General features: G+C 38.4%; 1 protein-coding gene across 1 annotated transcript in view; it reads right to left on the bottom strand.

The window, feature by feature from the left end:
* Positions 1-3,011: 3,011 nt before the first annotated feature.
* Positions 3,012-22,029, bottom strand: part of dner (delta/notch-like EGF repeat containing) — a 53,815-nt gene continuing 34,797 nt past the window's right edge. Inside the window, exons 5-13 of the mRNA XM_028465288.1 lie at positions 20,346-20,494; positions 18,299-18,452; positions 16,317-16,430; positions 9,587-9,820; positions 6,494-6,616; positions 6,293-6,406; positions 5,531-5,662; positions 5,183-5,429; positions 3,012-3,953 (exon numbers count right to left, since the gene is read on the bottom strand). Coding sequence (XP_028321089.1) covers positions 3,842-3,953; positions 5,183-5,429; positions 5,531-5,662; positions 6,293-6,406; positions 6,494-6,616; positions 9,587-9,820; positions 16,317-16,430; positions 18,299-18,452; positions 20,346-20,494 — 1,379 coding nt within the window. The 3' untranslated portion in view covers positions 3,012-3,841. The remainder of the gene's footprint in view (positions 3,954-5,182; positions 5,430-5,530; positions 5,663-6,292; positions 6,407-6,493; positions 6,617-9,586; positions 9,821-16,316; positions 16,431-18,298; positions 18,453-20,345; positions 20,495-22,029) is intronic.

Genomic DNA, 22,029 nt, shown 5'->3' with positions numbered 1-22,029 from the left:
GTCGCTCCGCCTGCCTGCACGCATCACACCCACCAGCAGGGGGCGCTACATCCGCCTTCAACTTCTACCTAAGCCTCTTCAATGGAGGTACCTGTAGATTTGTCTTTATTAATCCATCAAATAAAATATTTTCAATTAAAAAAAATAAATAAAAAAAAGCTGTCACTTAAATCAAAAGCCTTTTCAATCAAAAAAAAAAAACATTGTTCAAATGCAAAAAAAAATAAAATTAATATTTGAGACGAAAATAACGTTTGAACGCTTGTTTTTTTTTTTTTTTTAACTTTGGTTGAAAACATTGACTGAAATTATTTTCTTTTATTAATTTTTTAATTGAAGTCATATTTTTTTTTCTATTTGGGCCATATTATTCTGTATCTATTTGAATTAAAAATATTTTCAATAAAAAAAAAATTACTTCAATCAAAAATTTCATATTTTCAAAGTTAAAAAGTGTTCAATTATTTGCAATTTTTTTGCATTTGAACACATTTTTCTTTGATTGAAAATATTTATTTTTGATTACGTAAACTTTATTGATTGAAAATAATTGGTTTTTGATTGAACAATAAAGACAAATCGTCCTCCAATTCCTAAAATAATTTATGTTTTCATTGAAGATTACCGAAAAATAATGGAATAATTATTCTCATATATTCATTATGCAATGATCCTTGCCTGGGACATGTACTCACCAAACTCAACTTTACATTTGCAAAAACAAGCAGTGAGAATTATTACCTTCTCATTAAGCTTGTTCAACAAAGTTGGCATACTTATTATTTATCAAATAAATAAACTCTAAAATACTCAAATTGTACATGTGACTTTAAAGCCAATAATCAATTTCATAATCATTCTAACCAAACATGTCTCTAGCTTTAATAAAAAATACATTATTTTTTCAGCATGTCCAGGTCTTGGTAGAGAAAGACTGACTGGTGGGTGCCTCTCGACATCTACACATAATATGTTCAGTTGTTGAAGCCGGTGTATATTATTTGTTCATTTTGATTTCTAAATTGTAGTTAGACAAACACCCTCAACCTAACCATTACGCAAACAGGGTTGCAGCTTTTTATACAGTGCATTATTACATAATATAATGTATTTTAAATGTTCAGATGTTAATCATGTACTTTTGAATAGAAAGCTTTAATATTTGAAGTCATTGTCATGGTCCTTGTTTCATGTTACGTTTTGCCCCAAGGTGCTGTATGTTACAACTGACACAGACTAGGCTAGGGGGTCAACTGTAACATTTCTCTCCATGTATTTGAGATCAAGTCATATATTTTCTGACTGTGTTGCACTTGCATTTTTCTCGGCCATTCATTAGCACACACTTGACGCTAGTTTGTACAGAAGTTTGAACACACTGGGCTTAAAGATGTCTATGTTAGAGACAGATATGTCATGTTGCAATTGTCACTGGTCTCGCCTATAACAAGATTTTTATTAAAATGACCTTCCTCCAAGGTCATTTAAAACCTTTATAATCCCCAAAGCAAAGTGTAGATAGATATATTTTTAGTGAAAGAAAAATACGGGTTCATCAACACATTTTCTCTGCTGAAATGGATCCTTGGCCCTTAAAAGATTTCAGAAACCTAATCATTGAATATATCAAAGGGCTTTTCAGTTCTGTTTTATATCAAAGGTAAAAGAAAAAAACTCCCCAACACTGACAATTAAAGGAGAGCTCTAAAAAACCATATTTATGTAGAAATATAAATTGAAACCTGTTTAAAATGTGTAAAAATTGCTTGTTTTATGGTTTCTAATTATGATTGCTCATTAATTATCTACCACTAACTGGCTTTGTCAATTCCCCGTTGGAAACAAAGAGCTGTGGGGCACAAGTCCTCATCAATACACCAATGTGATTACATAAAAGAAAAAATAACTTGTCAAAAATAACTACATTATTTATATTCCAAACCTTGAAGTGCCCGCGCCTTGGAAAAATCATTTTAAGACCATCGCTAAGGAAACGCATGAAAGCTCAACAAGAGGAGGATTACGTTTACATGTACTCGACTTTTTATTGTTAACATAATCAACATAGATAATCAGCTTTATAATAAAGTTTAAAATGAGAGGAAAATGTCAGATTTAGCTCAGCCTATTGGTAAAACATTGCTTGACCTTAAGAGGAACAACAACACGGCTGCACACACACACACACACACACACACACACACACACACACAGTTTTCCAATGGTGAAACACAGAAGCACAGCTACTCCAGAGTGCACGTCGTCTCCAACAGCTTCCACCTTCCTCTCCGTCGTAAAAACCAGTAAGAGGCCAGTCCAACCAGGAATCCATGAGCTATTTGACAGCTGTCAGTACAACAGGTGAAATAAACAGGTACATCGAGCAAAGCTGACTATTTTACTGTGCAATGAGAAATATACCATACCCGCCTAAAATTCTAAATATCAATGAGTTACAAACAGTCACCAGGGTTGGGGTTGATTACAATTCCATCTTCAATTATGATTATGTTGACCAGCATTTTTTCCAATTACAATTATCATCTTCCCCTAAAAGCCAATTACAGATATGTTTTCAATTACTACAGATCAATTACAAAGAATTACAATTACAGAACCTTTAATAAATAACCCCATTAAACTTTAGCTTTCTGTTCGCATTACCTATGATAACAGGTCAGTTTTGACCCATGTCTTAAATCAGTTGTAGAATACACTAAAAAAAAAAAAAAATCTATCATTTAATTTTGGTTTAGGCTTCCTTATCATGGAAATATTGGCATTAATATTTTCGGTGTTGGAGTCAGTATACCCCTTGATTCAAATTTTTTACTTTTAGATGATGATAAGATCCTTAAGAGTACTGACAGGTAAACTTGATAGGAAATATATTTTAATAATTATTAACTACGTATGTGTAAGCCATAGAACTGTAACATGGTTCCCCAGTTTTGCGTTTAATTAAATTGCAAATTACATTTTCGATAGAATGTTCATGCCAATTACAATTACAAAGTTAATTATCTGAGCTCAATTACAATTAAATTACGATTACAACAGCAACAGATTTTTATAATTACATCATAATTGTAATTAATTACAATTACAATTGACCCCAACCCTGGTAGTCACAGTACTCCAGCAAACGCACTGTCATTACTACATCACTGAAAAAACTTGAAGAATTGGATGATACAGTATGTATTTACAAAGAAAAGTACTGTGACTATTGTTTTCTACATGGATGTGTGTGTATTGTAAATTAGAAAATTATTTGGCACATTCATAACAGAAAACATGTACATCTGACAACGAAAAAATATACAACCAAAATGAAACATTTGTTTTAAAGTATTGCAGAGAGAAATGTCAAATATAACCATGCACATAGTAAGGCAACCCACTGCATATGTTTCTTTACTTTACATATAGAAAACAATGCAGTGTGCGCACTAGGAGAAGTGCATCTATATCTACAGCTCCTGTGGGGTGTGTGTGCGGAGCTTTACTCTGACACACAGTCTACTGTGTAACAAGGTCACTATAGCACTGCTGCCTCATGTCAACCATTGAAGGAATACAAATGACACTTTAATGCTACAATAAACCCTTATTGTTGACTTTGACAAGAAAATAGAGTTATCAAATTCAAGGTTTTGCACTACAGAATATATTTCTATCGCTCCACTTTCACATTCGTTTTTGTTTTTAGTTGATCATCTTTAGGTGGAACGTTTCTAGCTCTACACTGACCTGTATTTGAGTGTGTGTTCAATTGTTTCTGCTCTGTACATGTGCGCTAATGTGTGTACAGGTGATGGCGGTTTGAGGCGGACGTATTTTACAAATCCTTTGTCTTGATGAGGGTAACCAAAGGCTTGTCATCAGGGCTGTAGTCTTCGTAGGCGATGGGCGTGGCCTCGTACATAGCAGGCCTGGACTTCTTTCCAAATCTACAAAGAAAACAGCTGATTAGTGACGGAATATTGTAGTAGAATCAAATCACATGTCAGATTTACTTTCTTAAAACTTGCGTTCAAGTCTTATGTCTTGTTTAAGGTTTAACAATACTATCCAAATGCACTTCTTAAACAGTGGTTCTCCAACTAAGTCTGTCATTGGGCGATGCAGAATGTGCCTGCACCAAATCCAAACTGAAATTGGAAAAAAAAAATCAATGAACACTAATAACCTGATTTTTAGAAAATGTAATACATAAATAATTTATTCAGGGCAGGGAATTGAAGTTTCTCAACGCAGATATGAGTGAATGTATCGACTTGTCCAATTAAAATACTTTCTATGCCTCTGGGCAATAGAAAGATGAAGTAAAAACTACAGTGTTGGCAGTTTGGAGCTATTTTGTAACTTTTATCGTTTAAAAAAAAAGAAAAAAAAGAAAGAGCGATCACATCGATTAATTAAAACAGAGATTGGCAACTTTTGTTCTAGCAGAGAACACAAAATAGATTGGCCACAATATCAACATTCCCGTCAGTTTTAATACAGGGAAGATTATGAGTGTTTTTGTTGTTGTTTTATGTGTTTTTTGAGTCATTTTGTGTAGTTTCATCTCACTTTCTGTGTTTTGTGGCATTTTTTGTTTTTCAGAATCAGAATCAACTTTATTTACCAAGTAATGTATGTTATACACACGAGGAATGTGACTTGGTGAACTGTGCTCTCTCTAATAGTGTAAACACTAAATAACAATCAACTAGAAAAAAATAAAAAATATATATATAAACATAAATATAAACAGTAGTTAGACTAATATGTGCAAAACTAAATAAAATAACAAGATAACAATAATAATAATAATAATAATAATAATAATAATAATAAAATAGTAGTGCATTGATGAGTAGTGCAGGTGAATATTTAAATTAAATAGTATGTACATGAACATTCTCAGTGACAGATTGATCCAGGGTTGTTATGTTTAGTTCCATGGTTATTTCACAGAAACAGGTCTGACACTCTTTGACTGTCTGTCGGAGGGGAGGAGTTTAAACAGATTGTGTGCAGGGTGTGAGGGGTCTGCAGTGATGTTACCTGCTCATTTCCTGACCCTGGACAGGTATAAGTCTTGGATGGTGGGCATTATCTTTGAGTATTGAATTAAGTATTAACAATGCTCAGATTTTGTCGCTTCTCATTGAGTTTACATGAAATGACTGACCTGGCGTGGCGGATTGATGCGATGGCGTTACTAAACTCGCTGTCGATGCTGCGGCAGTTGTAGAACTCCTGATAGGCGTGGCGAGACGAGCCTTGGTACTCGATGCGGCTGATGCGGCAGATGCCCACGATGAGGATGATGAGCATGAGGACGAAGGCCACACAGAGTGCTCCGATGATGATGTACAGGGAATGGCGGGGCATGTTGGTCAAGGTTTCATCGGTGTGTGCTGGCTTCCACTGCAGATCTGAAATACACACACACACACACACACACACACACACAGTTGAGCTGATGCTGTAGTTAAGATGGATAGAGGAAAGGTGGTTTTCTGACAGGATGACTTACGGATCTCACAGCTTGGGCCCACCCACCCAGGTGGACAGTGACAGGTGAAGCCATGTGATTGGTCGATGCAGGTCCCTCCATGGTGGCAAGGGCTGCTCTCACACTCATTGATGTCAACCTCACATTTCTCACCTGTTGAGCCAAGACAGGTTGTGTTCAGTGAAGAACGAGACAACAAAGACTAGAGCACATTAAGATGCAGTTTGAATCCTAATACAACAAGCATTTGCTTCTTGGAACTAGGGCTGGGCATATCTCAATATATTTTTTTCACAAAATGCCAAAATACAATATCAATCTCTATATTTTTAATTCAAATAAAATCAGACCAGAAAAAACATTCTGGGTTAAATTTGCTGATGCAAAAATTGTACAGTGTCACATTTATTAACAACCAGCTGCACAATATGTGCCACTTTTGGCATTTTCTCCTATAAGGGACAGCACGTGTGAGTGAGTCCTGTAGTGTGGCTTGTTTAGGGGGAGGTCTGGGTTAGGACGCACTCAGTAATCCATCTGTGCTTTTCATGCTGTTCTGAGATGAAGCATAAGCAGCAACTTCTAAAATGAGATTATTAATTTGAGAAAAGAAAAGCTTTAAAAATATATGTATATTGATATAGGCAATACTGTCATTTTCCAAATCGCTAAAATATAAATCTCGATATATTGCCCAGCACTTGGAACTATTTATAGTGATTGTTTTCATATGGTGTAGAGTGATTTACCTGTTATTATATATTCTATATTCATAATACTCACCCATGTATCCTTGTGGACAGACACAGGAAGCGTTAAGCCCACGACTCTCACAGCGGCCTCCATTCTGACACAGCACCCTCAGGCAGGGGTCCTTGTAGATTTCACAGTGCCTGCCTACACATACACACAAATACACACAACAAACATAATGAAGCATGATGAAAGAACATTTTAAAACAAAATGAATACTTTGATGATTACCTTCAAACTGTTGCGTGCAAACACATTCATAAGCATTGACGAGGTCCCGACAGGTAGCGTAGTTCTGACAGGGAGCCGACAGACACTCATTGTACTCCTCCTCACAGTACAAACCATGGTAGCCTTAAAAGGACACACACAAATAGCATTTTAAGTCATGTACAGTGGGGCCAAAAAAGTATCTGGAAGCCACCGATTGTGCACTTCAACTGTGAGAGACAGAATGTGAAAAAAAAAAACAATTCAGGAAATCACACTGTATGATTTTAAAATAATTTATTTGTAAATTATTGCATAAAATAAGTATTTGGCGTCTACAAACAAGCAAGAATTGTGGCTCTCACAGACCTGTTACTTCTTCCACTCATTACCTGTATTAATGGCACCTGTTTGAACTTGTTAGCTGTATACAATACACCTGTCCACAGCTTCAAACAGTCACTCTAACCTCTACCATGGCCAAGACCACAGAGCTGTCTAAGGACACCAGGGGCAACGTTGTACACCTGCACAAGACTGGGATGAGCCAATCTATAATAGGCAAACAGCTTGGTGAGAGGAGATATACTGTTGGAGATATTATTAGTAAATGAAAGAGATACAAGATCACTGATAATCTCCCTCGACCTGGGGCTCCATGCAAGGTCTCACCTTGTGGATACAAATGATCTTTAGAATCCATCCATGATGTTATATAATGTACACCGAGGGTAAAATTGTAATATGTTTGTAAAGGTTTTACTGTCCAGTGTTTATGTAAAACAAATGTCTTTATTTCCATGGTTCAAAATTGGTGGGTTGGGACTCAAAGAAGGCCACAGACCCCTGTGTGATGGTGGCAGGCGTTTAACTTGATAACGTGTCCTCAAATGTGAGGATTGTAAAAGGGCATGTTTGATTATTTTGCATTAACTTTTGTTTTATTGTATATACAAATTTGTTAGCCATTGGTTGTTGTTGCCTGGAACCAGCAACTTAAAAATTAAACACAGATGGAAGTTATAATAGTAATCCAAATGCTTTTTTCTGATTTGCAGCATCAGAAATCTCCCGTCCTCTTGAAAAGAGCTGGAAAATAACCCATTCTGTGACTGAAAATGAAGTGTAGGTTAAACGGCATTGGGTTTGAAGTCATGCAGTGTCGTTGTTTTCCATCGGATGGCAGCAGTGTGTAAATGCTGCAAAAACAGCTCAGTACTGCACGTGAATGCCAATGTCAGCAGTTGTTTATCTCTCAGTCACATTAAACAGTGAAAGTGACGTGAAACGCACACAAAAAACAGTGCGATGTGATACGCATTATATTTGAACAACTTGTCATCATCACTTTTGCTTCAAATCAACCAGAATATAGAGCTGCTGCCTATGTCTGCACATTGTTTGCATGTAACACACTTTTCACACACTCCCAAGTAAAACATTGTAATCCACTGACATTATCCTGAATTTCACTGAAACACTAGTCTCTTTCATCGTCTTATAACTCATACGGATGTTTTATTTAGCTATCCCTAAATTTACCACGTTTAATCAAATCATTTCCAGTGCTTAGAGGATTTAGCAAAATATGCTGAAGCCACGGCAACTTGTGTTTGGAGATGGAGACAAATGGAATTAATGAGGAGCTCCATTTGGAGCTCTGGGGGTCTCTTTCTCAGTGAAATGTCAGTGAAATGTCAAGTGGCGGCTTAGGACTATCTGCTTTGTGTGGGCTGGCAGCATCTGTGAGCTGATTAGCAGAAACTGAAGGACGGAGCCAGCTATGCATCAGCTTTTAAACAGCCATTTACTCAAGCCCACACAACAGCTGACGTCATCTACACAAAGATTGGAAACTAATTGTCTTTGTACGTGTGTGCACGTGTGTGTGATTGTGTTTCAAGTTCCACGTTTTTTGGGTTGTTGATTGCAAATGACTAGATTTCATCGGTTCTTTCAGATAGGAATGCATGAATGAAGTCATTTGATTGGAATGTACACACACACACGCACACAAAGACCAATTTTGTTCAATATGGCTGCGATCTGGAGGAAATGGAAGTGACTAAACTGTTGTAGTGGTAAAGATGAGAAAAGACATAAGAGATGAAAATAAATATAAGAAAAAATAGGCTGGAAAATGTGACTATAAATACATGGTATGGGTGCATTGTATTTAGACCAATAATGTTAAATATTTATGGTTCCAAGAGGTGGAAACACTGAAACATAATCCAGGCTGATTGCCACTGTAATAGTTTATGATCTACTAAGCAGCACAGGACAGCATCAATTCAAAGATGACGGAGGGTCTAAAAATAGCTTTACCTCTAGTCACAGGTGTAAGAAAATTACTTTAGTATATTTAAGTTTGCTAAAACAGCAGTTTAGTATCAAAAATGCTTTTTCCAGGCAGCAGCTCCAAACTGCAACAAACCAGATATAAAGGACAAAGATAAAGATAAACAATAGGAAACCTCTAACCCAGTGTTTTTCAACCTTGGGGACGTGACACCATATGGGGTCACCTGTAATTTAAATAGGGTTGCCTGAAATGTCTAGTAGTTTAATTAAAATACCTCTAGCTCAGACATGGGCTACATGGTGGCTACATGCGGCCCATGGTCTAATTTTGTGTGGTCCCCAAAGTAAACAAAAATAACAGAAAAATGTGTGAAATGACAAAAAAAAAAAAAAAAACCATAAAATACACAAAAATAACAGAAATGTATGAATTGACAACAAAAATACACAAAATGCCTCAAAGAAACATATAAAATGAATATCACCAATTAAAAAAATATATATTCTAAGCTTAATCAACTGTATTCTATACATTCACTTTCTCAAATACAAATCAAGTTCAAATACTAAAACAGTATACAAATATCTGAGCTACTCATGATCAAAAAATAATTGTAGAAAAAAAAAATGTCTTTGGGATCAGCAGAAATTTGTGATATCAACATGTGGTCACAATCCAAAAAGGGTTGGGAACCACTGCTCTAACCCATAATCCTACCCCTAACCTTAAACCATAACCCTCTGGACAAATGTTCTGTCCTATGTCATTGGTTGTTATTAGTCTATTTTTTAAGGGACACTGTTGCCCACCTGGAACACAGAGACACCTGTAGCTGTTCCCCACACTGCGGCACACTCCGTGGGCACATGGGTTCAGGGCACAGAAATCCACCAGCTGGGCACAAGTAGGGCCTGTGAAACCAGTGGTGCAGCTACAACCGAACCCCAGAGGGCCGGGGCCCCGAGGGTAGCACGTGCCGTTGTTGTGACAGGGGCTGGAGGCGCATGGATCCACCTTCTGTTCACACGTAGCGCCCTGGAAACCTGTGAGAGACGAGCAGAAAGATGCAAAGAAAGAGAAGTAACGATGACAGATCAGGGGGTATTTCATCAAACCCAGCTCAAGGTTATTTCCAGGTTTAACCACAGAGTCCGGCTCAGTTAAACCGAGTTCTAACTGGAACAGCCGTTCATCAAAGAGAAAACACCTTAGTTGTCATGGAAACACAGTCTGTGGTCAAACCTGCTCCGGACCAAGTTTAAGCAGCAGACTTGGTTTACCTGCTGCAGGCTGCAGATTCTCTCATATGAAAGCACGTCATCATTTTTTAAATATGTCATTTTATGATGGTTAAAAACAGTCAACAAAGACCTAACAACTGAAAAATGTGTCTACATTTTCTCATCATCTACGGCTTTGATGTGGTCTTTTGAAATTAAACAGAATATCATGATACATTTGAAACCACAAACTCTTTCATGCCACATTTGAAAATGGTAGCTTTTTTATATTTGCCAAGCATGATATCAATATTCAACCTAATATAATAGTCAATATAACACATTGTTTCCATATTGTGATAATGTTGAGGTTTAAGATGCACCATAAATAGTGTTTGGAGTTTATATGCATACTAGAAAGTTGCACATTCTGCAGGTGGACACATGGTTACAGAGGTTTCAATATTTTAAAAGTCAGTATGAATATAAATAATAAGCATAAAAATCCAACATGTAAATCTGACAGAACTTGTTTTTCAGTAGATTTAGGAATTCAATCAAAACAAATGTAAAGTGAGCTACAGCAGCATAAAAAGGACTGAATTCATTTTATCAGGTTTATTACGTGTTTCAAGTGTTTCTGTCAGACTACTCGAAGTGACGATTAAACATTTTTGTGGAATGTTCTGCACGGCTCTCATTAGTTTGTGGTTTTGAGCTGACATTTCGTCATGGGGAACCCTCAGCAGATGACTCATTCACTTATCCCACACGTTCTCAAATAACCTCTGCTTTACACCCTTTTTCCTCCTTGGTCTTCAGCTCCTAGGAGAACCATCATAGGGCCGCAGAGAGCATATGTGCACATTGCTTACTGTAATGTGTGCATCATCTGATTTACATTAACACTTCAGTAAATCCCCATGCTGACTACACTGGAGTGCACACTCCATTGAACTAATGAAGAGATCTCTTCCAGGCATTCAATGATCTGCGAGGCTTTATTTTCCTCTCTGCAGAGAGCATTCATCATTCAGCAGAGGAGGAAACAAGCTGCACCACCTTCTCTCTCTGTGTGGCTGTGCCTCAATCCATTTCTGCATTTATAAGTCCGTCCCTTCCCTCTAAGGATATGCAAGAAACGAACATATACTGTATATATATATATATATATATATATATATACATACACAATGGGGCAAAAGTATTGGCAGTGGCTATCCATACGGTTGCCGTATCAATATATCAACATGTGGGCGACCGTGGCTCAGGTGGTAGTGGGTCTTCTTCTGATCGAGAGGTTGGGGGTTCGATCCCAGTACCTGACTATGTGTCGAAGTGTCCTTGGGCAAGACACTGAACCCTAAGTTGCTCCCAGTGGTCGACAAGCACCTTGAATGGCAGTCCTGTCCTGCTGGTGTATGAATGTGAGAGTGATTGGGTGAATGAGCTGATATGTAAAGCGCTTTGAAACTGCTTCAGTGTGGTGATAAAGCGCTATATAAAATCAAGTCCATTTACCATTTACATTCTATCCGTATGCAGCACCCCTAATTGGCCATTTTAGGTCACGTGACTAAGACTAAACCTAACCGTAAACCTAACCCTAAAAATAGTTGCGATATAGGGTTATAACTTAACTCTAAGACGCTACAGACGTGCACTTCGGTAAACGCACCAATAGCACCGGGGGTTGTCCGTACAGCAACTGTACGAATAGACACTTTCAAAAGTATTTTGCAGCCAGCGATTGTGCAGGTTATCCCGGTAATTTCTGTAATTTTCATCACAGGTCTCAGACTCCCACTAACCTCCACCATGGCCAAGACCAGAGAGCTGTCTAAGGACACCAGGGACAATGTTGTTCACCTGCACAAGAATGAGATGAGCCAATCTACAATAGGCAAGCACCTTGGTGAGAAGAGATCAACTGTTGGAGATATTATTAGAAAATGAAAGAGATGCAATATCTCACCTCCTGGGGTGAGATTGTCTACCACATGTATGTGCTTTGTTCAGGTGTTTTCCCCTCTGCATTAGGCTTCATTTCTATTCATAATTCAGCTATTACCCATAGGCCTACCCATTAGAGCTCATCAGTCATCTCATTATATTTAGAAAAACGAAGCAAGGGAGGTTTAAATTTAGCCAAGCCTGCCAACTCCTCCACCATTCCTTAAACTTGCTGAAAACACAGCCAACTTCCTGTCAGCGTGTATAAAGAAGTTCTTTTGGTGCATCAATCCAGCGATGACTCATGGAAAGAGCATCTCCAGCAGGGTGTCACTGGGAATTTCAACAGTGTCGTTAAGAGAATGAGAAGAAAAAAACACCTCAGAAATGCAATTTTCTACTGACACTTGTAACAATTGAATCCTATGCAGAGTTCTGAGTTACTTCAGATCTGTACATCTACAAGTAAAGGATTTGTCCTCTACAGAGCTGTGACTAAGGCAGATCTTTAATAGGATACACAACCCATCACATGAAGGCGTCTAATTCAAAAGACGAATAATAAAACTTTTTCACTAATTCATTTGTATCAACTTTTAGCCTTTAAACACAAGTAACATATCTCTTCTTTATGTGGGCACCAACCTTTTGGAGATTTCAGCCAATCAGCATCCACACATCATGTTCTTGTCATGTCACAATTACTACGTATTTCCCATCCTACAGTATATAATATATACAGTAGGATGGGAAATACGTATATATATATATATATATCTCTTAGCAGGGTTGGGGTCAAGTATAACTTTAATGGCGTAATTAAAAAATAATTACAATTATAGCGTGATTGTAATTTTAAAAATCTGTTGTCGGTTTATTAAACTGTAATTGAGTTTAGATAATTGACTTTGTAATTGTAATTGCCAGGAAAATTGTACAAAAATGGTCAATTATAATTTATAGCAAAACTGGGGAATCATGTTACAGTTCTACACATATATAGTAAGCAATTAATAAAATATATTTCATATCAAGCTTTCCAACATTTTACCATTTAAAAATATATATAAATCTAGGGGTATACTGACACAAAAAAAGGCACCAAAAATATTAAAACCTATATTTTCACAATAGAAAGGTTAACTTTTATTAGGTTATTTATGTCAGGCTAAGTATTTGTGATTAATTGAACTTTAGTAATTGAGAATGTAATTGCAATTGACTTTCTGATGATAAAAAATAACTGTAATTTAATTGAAATTAGAAAAGAAATTAGCTGGAATGGTCACTGTTTTCGTAATTGAACATGGGTAATTGAAAACATAATTGTAACTGAAAAATGTGATTGACCCCAACCCTGCCTCTTAGTTACATATCGTACAGTTCCTTACACACGTCATGATGCTGTTGCTAAAAAAGATTATTAAGATTAAGGTGGACAGATAATCTGTTTTGTATGTTTCTTGTTGTGAGTGCTCATGTTCATTTATCGTGAAAGCATTTGTAAAAATAAAGAACAGTTTGTGTAAGTGTTCAGTATTGTTTGATAGGGGGCGCCAGTCCCTGGTCCAGTAAAAGAAACGGTGCGGATTATAAATTCCTGTCCTCAATAGGCACCATGTGACAGCACGGTGCTCTGCAATGTTAGTCAGGCAGAAAAATAAAGTTATAACTAGAAAAAACAAATAAAAAATAATGTTAAAGCAAGGGAATTTCTCTCGAGGTGTGTTTCTCCTACAACCTGATATTGAATGTTACATAACGCTTATCCTGTGCGAATGTTCTACTTAGATGACTAACTGGTGTGCGCCGGTAGAGGAATGTTGTTTCTGCAGCCGTTTTTGCGGTCACAGATTTCCCCAGAGAAGCTCGTGCAGGTCAAACTAAGACTAATTAGGAGAGAAATGGAAGGTTTAAATTTAGCATCTCTGTGCCACAAATACTGTTACCCAAATGTCTACCTCTCACACAGAATTATTTTTCTGTTTTGCAAATATACTCTCTTGCGACACCCTGAAACTTAGCAGATACACCTGTCAATATACACAATAATAGACATTTGCTGAGGTTTGTGGCAAAAGACGCAATGTTGGTTTTAGAGGCAAATGTAAGATTTTAAAGAAATGAAAAAGTTGAAGAGAAAACCTTTCAAATTAAAATAAGTAAACCATTAAAAAAAAAAAGAAATCAGACAAAATGTGATGCCATATTCAATGTTCCTAAAAAGCATCAACCCCAGCACCAACACTGCCACCTAAAGGAAGGCACAGGTACTGATAACCTCACAAAGAACACTGTAAAACATAGGCGGAGTTTGCTGGGGGGCGGGGGGTATTGCCACCCCCTAGTGGTCAAAAGTTTTCATTACAGTTTTCCCAGATTCATTCGAAAATACACAATTCTTAATATAATATAAGTGCCATAAAACAGACTGGCTGTATATGGATTAATCTGTTGTTATTTTTTGGCGCTTCACACTCGGCCGGAATGAGAATCAGCACCTCCAAATCCGAGTCCATGGTTCTCGACCGGAAAAAGGTGGAGTGCCTTCTCCGGGTTGGAGATGAGGTTCTGCCCCAGGTGGAGGAGTTCAATTACCTCAGGGTCTTGTTCACGAGTGAGGGAAGGATGGAGCGAGAGATCGACAGGCGGGTTGGTGTGGCGTCTGCAGTGATGCAGAGTCTGCACCAGTCCGTCATTGTAAAAAGGGAGCTGAGCCAAAAAGCGAAGCTCTCGATTTACAGGTCGGTCTACGTTCCAACCCTCACCTATGGTCATGAGCTTTGCGTCATGACCGAAAGAACAAGATCGCGGGTACAAGCGGCCGAAATGAGTTTCCTCCGTAGGGTGGCTGGGCTGTCCCTTAGAGATAGGGTGAGAAGCTCAGTCATTCGGGAGGGGCTCAAAGTAGAGTCGCTGCTCCTCCGCATCGAGAAGAGCCAGATGAGGTGGCTCGGGCACCTAATTAGGATGCCCCCTGAACGCCTCCCTAGTGAGGTGTTCAGGGCACGTCCCTCCGGAAGGAGGCCCCGGGGAAGACCCAGGACACGCTGGAGAGACTATGTCTCTCGGCTGGCCTGGGAACGTCTCGGGGGTCCCCCCGGAAGAGCTGGAGGAAGTGGCCGGGGAGAGGGAAGTCTGGGCCTCCCTACTGAGGATGCTGCCCCCGCGACCCGGAAACGGCTAAGCGGAAGAAGATGGATGGATGGATGGATGGATGGATGGATGGATTTTTTGGCGCTTGAGTCATGTGACCATCGTCTTCTTCTGTTGCATAATTCTTCACAATGTAAATGGTGAAGCGACACTGCACCCAGCAGTTCATGTATGGTACTGCAGCAAAAATGAAGCAGAAAGTGGCCGCCGACTTGATTTCATCATGAATTTACAACAATAAACGACGCGTCAATGAAAATTTTTGTAGTCAACATTATCAATTATGTTACTAATCATTTTTGCATTATTGTACAGTATATGTTAAACACGTGGTTGGCATGAATCTCAAGGTGGTTTATATATTTAATTCTATTTTCTTATTTGCCCCGCCTGGCAAGAATCTCAAACTCCACCTATGCTGTACACATCCACAAAATACTTTAATTACTTATTAATTCACTTATGACATTGAATCCAAACATGACCAAAAGCTGATATCAGTCTGTGAGAGAGCTTTGATCACACCTGCCTCTGCTTGTGTCCATAACAAAGTTTGCGGAGGGGGGCATTGCCCCCCCAGTGATCAAAAGTTTTTATTTAAGTTTGCCATATTCATTCAAAAAATAATTTTTTTTAAGATAATGTACATAATATACAAACATTTTAAGTGCCAAAAACACAGTGACTAGGACATGATAAAAATGGAGAAATAAAATTACAAGGTTCACAAAAATAATTTAATTAAGTTACAATAAGGTGCTGAACATTTCAGGCTGCATTTTATATTTATTTTAATACAGATTTATGTTACAGAAATGAGAAATAATAATAGTAAAAACAGTTAGATTGGTACATTTATTTTAATACCTTATTTGTGAAGCAAAACTCATACAACTCATACACACATTTTATTTTTTGCTGCCCCCCCCCCCGGCAGATCTCTCAAACTCCGCCTGTGCTTGTGTCTCAGATACACTTCCCAAACGATTATATTGAAATTGGGCAATGTTGAATACCAAGATATTTGAGATAAATAGCATCAGTCCAAAATAACCTTTGTTGCACTTTGTCGTGTATAATGAACTTTTCTTGTAAAATTTTCAATTGACTCGATTACCTCCCTAAATGGTCTCTTTGTCTTTCCTTTTCAAACTAATCTCCTAAGTAATCAAAGTACCAGTGGTATAAAGTAGGTTGTCTTTCTTCCTACCTTCAGCACAGTAGCACCTGGGCCCCGCTAGACTGCTGAAACAAGTGGCTCCATTCTTACATGGCTGAGAATGACAGTGATCGACTTGCAACTGGCAGCGTTCCCCTTCATATCCTGTCAAAACACAACAACATTGGAGAAAAATCAGATTCAACATGCACTTAGAATCTTGTGAAGGAGGCTAATATATGATACAGATTATAAACACAATCCAACAGATATATCATCCATGACTATCACTGTATGGCTGCAGTCAGCCATGCTGTTTGTATTTGGGTTTTATGGTCTTAAAATGATCTGCAGCAACATAAGCCAAACTCTACTGGCAAGATCTACAAACATGATAGAGCTGCCAATTGTTTTCTAGGTTGGGCGGCGTTTCTGCTGCTATTCCATTTTTGTTCTAGCAAATGAAAGTGAATGGATTTTGGAGCAGGGTTTCTCAAACTCTGGTCTAGGAATCCCTGGGGTTGCCAAGACTTATTTTAAAAGTTGGCCAAAGAAAATAAAATAACTAAGTAAATAAGGTGTTTTTGGCATGTATTACTTTTAATTATTTTGATGTACACAAGACAAAATTACAGTATTAGACTAAGTTATCATATGTGGGCCAGCATTGTTAACTTGTCATTTTGGAATACTTAAAGATTTTTTCTGTTGTCTGTTTCTCATAATTTGAACAACAAGTTTGGATGAACTACGGCCGGGCCCGTGGAACGTCTCCGCGCCGAATAGCACGCACCACATTCCCGAGAACTCAGTCAAATGACTCAATTCCACCAAGTAAAAAAATGGGGCCCCCTGGCACATACAGAGTAATGAGCCCCATTCATATATTGGTATGTGTCAATGATTCGGTACCACCAACTGTCGCAATATTTGACTCACAAATAAGTGAGAAAACAACTTTAATGGAAATTGGCAAAAAAACGGGGGTGGGGCTCCTAAACGAATTGTGCGAAGCCTAATCGTAATCTATGTTGAATTACCTTTGAAACAATATATCACTCTACTATGTTCCCATAAATTTGGAAATTACCGAAAATGGGGGATGGGCCCCATTTCCAAAAAGGGCTCAGTGCGTCTCATCATATTCATTCATAGCGTATTCATACCAAACTGCATTCTGATCTAGCAAGAACTAACAGAGGAGTAGTCATTTGGAAAATTAGGCCCCCGGGGTCCCCCTTGAGATGAGCCCTATTTATATATTGGTATGTGCCAATGATTCGGTACCATTAACCGTTGTAATACTTGACTCGCAAATAAATTAAAAATTGACTTTTGTTTTTTGTTTTTTCTTTTGGGGGCCCTGGAGGCCCCCCTGGGCCTTAAATCAAAAATTGGGCTCAGAGTGTCGATGCATAGACATCCATAGATTATACCTCCCAAATTTTTGCCCGATCCGTTCACGAATAACTAGTGTACACAAGAAGAAGAACAACAACAACAACAACAAAGTGAGTGGTGTTTTGAGTCCGGTAGCTTGGCCTAAAAATAGCCTGTTCAGGTCACTTCACCTAAAGCAAGTCTGAAGTAGCCATTCTATTATAAAATAACTTCTACAAAGTATCTTAGAACACATGTAACAGTAAATAATGTTTTAAAATAAAGATCTGTTACTGTTTTATGTAAAGGCATGCAATACTATTCTGTAATTAGAATTATTTGCTTTTAAGATAGTGGATGGTCATTGAACATTAACTAATGCCTGTATCTTGAACGTGTAGATGAAGGAATCAGGTTATGATTAAAAGTAATCAGTTTCTTTAGGATGCACTAATCTGAAGAATACACTGAAATTACCTTTCATTCACAGCTAACTGTGATTTGATTTTTATTTTATTAAATTGTTATCCTATTGGTCATGTGTACCCAGCGTTACATTCGTATTTGTATTAAAAAAGTATGAAATCACTGGTGTAAAGTACTTTTTGTATAATACAGCAAACACTTTGGGTGCTTTAGTTGATGCAACATACCTTGTTGACATGTGCATGTGAAATTGCGTCCTGCATCGCCCTGTCTGACATCAGTGCAGGTGCTGTTGTTGCGACATGGCCTGTGGTGGCAGGCGTCAAATTCCTCACAGAAAATCCCAGTGTAGCTGTCTTCACACTCGCAGAAAAATGTGCTCTGCAAAACACGGTGGCACGCAGAGGTGTCAGAGTGATGAGGATCTGAGGTGAAACGTCAAGCGTCAGTAATAAAAAAAAAGCTAAACCAATGAGGCAGAAATAATGGGATTAGAGATTGTGAAATGATTTAGTGTGCCAACAATATAATGATGAGCAGCAGGTTTGATCCCTGAACTGGAGAGAGAAGTGATAATGAGAAATGAAAAAAACTCACAGTTCCTCTCAAAAAGACACATTTAACCAGCATTTTACGCTGAACAAAAATATAAATGCAACACTTTAGTTTTTGCTCAAATTTTTCATGAGCTGAACTCAAAGATCGAAAACATTTACTCAAAAGTCTTATTTCTCTCAAATATTGTTCACAAATCTGTGCTAGTGAGCACTTCTCCTTTGCGAGATAATCCATTCCACCTCACAGGTGTGGCATATCAAGATGCTGATTAGACAGCATGGTTATTGCACAGGTGTGCCTTTTATTGTGGCCACCCTGACGCACACCTGTGCAATAACCATAACCAATGTGCAGTTTTGGTTTATTGGGAGGGGTCATAAAACCAATCGGTATCTGGTGTGACCACCATTTGCCTCATGCAGTGCAACACGTCTCCTTGGCCTCTTCAATGGCTGTGCTAAATTTCTGGATATTGGCAGGAAGTGGAACACGCTGTCGTAAACGCTGATCCAGAGCATCCCAAACATGCTCAATGGGCGACGTGTCCAGTGAGTATGCTGCCCATTCAAGAACTGGGATGTTTTCAGCTTCCTGGAATTGTGTGCAGATATTTGTAACATGCATTATCATGCTGCAACATGAGGTGATGGTTGCGGATGAATGGCACAATAATGGGCCTCAGGATCTCCTCACAGTATCTCTGTGCATTCAAAATGCCATCAATAAAATACACCTGTGTTCGTTGTCCATAACATACACCTGCCATACCATAACTCCACCGCCACCATTAGCCACTCCACCCACAACGTTGACATCAGCAAACTGCTCACTCACACAACGCCACACACGGTGTCTGCCATCAGCCCTGAACAGTGAAAACCGGGATTCATCCATGAAGAGAACACCTCTCCAACGTGCCAGACGCCATCGAATGTGAGCATTTGTCCACTCAGGTCGGTTACGACGACAAACTGCAGACACATCGAGACCCCAAGGACGACGATGAGCATGCAGATGAGCTTCCCTGAGACGTTTCAGTCAGTTTGTTCTTTGGTTATGCAAACCGATTGTTGCAGCAGTTGTCCGGGTAGCTGGTCTCAGACGATCATGGAGGTGAACATGCTGGATGTGGAGGTCCTGGGCTGGTGTGGTTACATGTGGCCTGTGGTTGTAAGGCCGGTTGGATGTACTGCCAAATTCTCTGAAACACCTTTGGAGGTGGCTTATGGTAGAGAAATGAACATTCAAGGGCAACAGCTCTGGTGGACATTCCTGCAGTCAGCATGCCAAATGCATGCGCCATCAGAACTCGCAACATCTGTAGCATTGTGTTGTGTGTCTTTTATTGTGGCCAGCCTAAGGCACACCTGTGCAATAACCATGCTGTCTAATCAGCATCTTGATGTGCCACACCTGTGAGTTGGAATGGATTATCGCTGCAAAGAAGTGCTCACTAACACAGATTTAGACACATATGTGAACAATATTTGTGAGAGGTCTTTAGTGTATATAGAAAAATGTTTTAGATCTTTGAGTTCAGCTCATGAAAAATGGGGGCAAAAAGAAGTGTTTTTGTTCAGTGTAGTTCATAATGGAGATTTTCACTAAAATATTGACTTGTACTTAATACTTGAATTAAAAGTGCACGCCAATGACAACAACGATTTTTTTTTTTAGTGCATATCACATACAGTATATTTGTTTCTCGATGCTCACCTCAGATGGCTGGGTGATACATTTCCCTTTGCCGGAACACTGGGGGTCATTGAAGCTGCTGCCGGGCTCAACACAGCTGCTGGCTTTCACTGTCAGGTTGAGGCGCAGCGTGACGTCTGGGGCTGTGGGAGCACCCACGCGTATAACACCTAGCACAGGAAACACAAGGACCTCAGGGGACATTCATGTAACACTGGCATTAAAGTACAAAGTGGTTCGCTATTTGGGATGCATGCACCCCTAATAAAACACCAAGGCACTAACATGGTGTTGGGAGATGGTTTCAAAATGTGTTTGAAAAAGAGCAATAAACCTAAAATATAATTGATGTCTCAAGAAAATGCAATTTGAGGTGGTTGTTTTTAATAGCAAAACCAATTCAAAGTAACTTTTATAAACCATTGTGGGTTACATAAACACTGCCATTGAAAGGCCTTACAGTGAGTTTCTTACTAACAGAAAATAAACTTGGATTCATCCGGAGGTTCTTTACTAATGGGACAAGACCCAAAATTGTCACTGAGCAATTAATAGAAAAGAGATCTTTGGAATTTATTTTGAAAGGGACGTCGATGTGACTAGCATTTGGTGCATAACTTAATAAAGCACAGTATCTTTCAGTGTTTACCTTATGGTGAGGTAAATAGAAGAAAGGTTCATTGATAATACTTTTTAAGAGCTACCTTTTTTAAAAAAAAAAAAACTATAGCAGTTTAAAGAAATAAAGAGTATTTCCTCTGAAGCTGTATAATAATAATAGTTTTGAATATAATTTACTTCAGGAATAAGTGAAGAAAAAATTATAATCGTCATATCAACTTTTTTTGTTTAACTCAGCGTTATGTTCCAGGTAGAAATGCACCGACATGAAAATTCTTAGCTGAAACTGAAAACTGAAAAAGAGGAAACCAGGGCTGAAAACCAAAACACTGAAAGAAATTATTATGCCGATTATTAGTAGCATTGCATTTATGGCTCTGATTGTGTAACAACTTAAAGAGTAAGTACACCACTGCCTTCTGCTGAGCTCCCACTAGGGAGGGAAATTAAAAAAAAGCCTTGATTATGGGCGTTATTGTTGTAGGAGTAGGACCCGCCAACAGTTAAAGTGATGACGCAGGGGTTTCAAAAGCTTACCGTTGAACCATTAGCAAAATTCAGTTTTAATAGCCACCGTTCAACCCTTAGTGGCCAGTATACCAGACATTTTACAGCTAAATATGCAACATTTAAATACTTTTACTAAAATGTGAAGAGTGGGATTCGGATCAATCAACAGCACTACCAGAGTAAAAGCAGTGATGTAGCTACACAGGAGAATGAAAGTCCAGTAAAAACTCCCCCAACGCCAATACACTAATATGCTAGCAGCTTCATTTTCACGTGGAGATAGAGTATAAAAAAACATATTTTGAATAATATACTCTTTTTTCTTTCTTAGTTTTGCCACAAAAAAGTAACTGCAAGTAACTGCTAGAAACTATCCTTAAACCTCTTTTATGATCATATTTCAAATTGCAGAAGAACTCATACTACTGATACATTTTCCATGATTTGGCTCATGACTAGTTCTTGCGGGGAATTGGGGGTCCCCAAAGGGAGAGCAGTTAAAAACCACTGAAATAGACTGATATAGGATGAGTTTTACCATACTGTGGATTTGTTTTACTGTGCTGCTAATAGC

The sequence above is a fragment of the Gouania willdenowi genome, chromosome 13 (genome assembly GCF_900634775.1).
Source record: "Gouania willdenowi chromosome 13, fGouWil2.1, whole genome shotgun sequence".
Classification (NCBI taxonomy): Eukaryota; Metazoa; Chordata; class Actinopteri; order Blenniiformes; family Gobiesocidae; genus Gouania; species Gouania willdenowi.
This window is presented reverse-complemented; position numbering and strand designations above follow the sequence as displayed.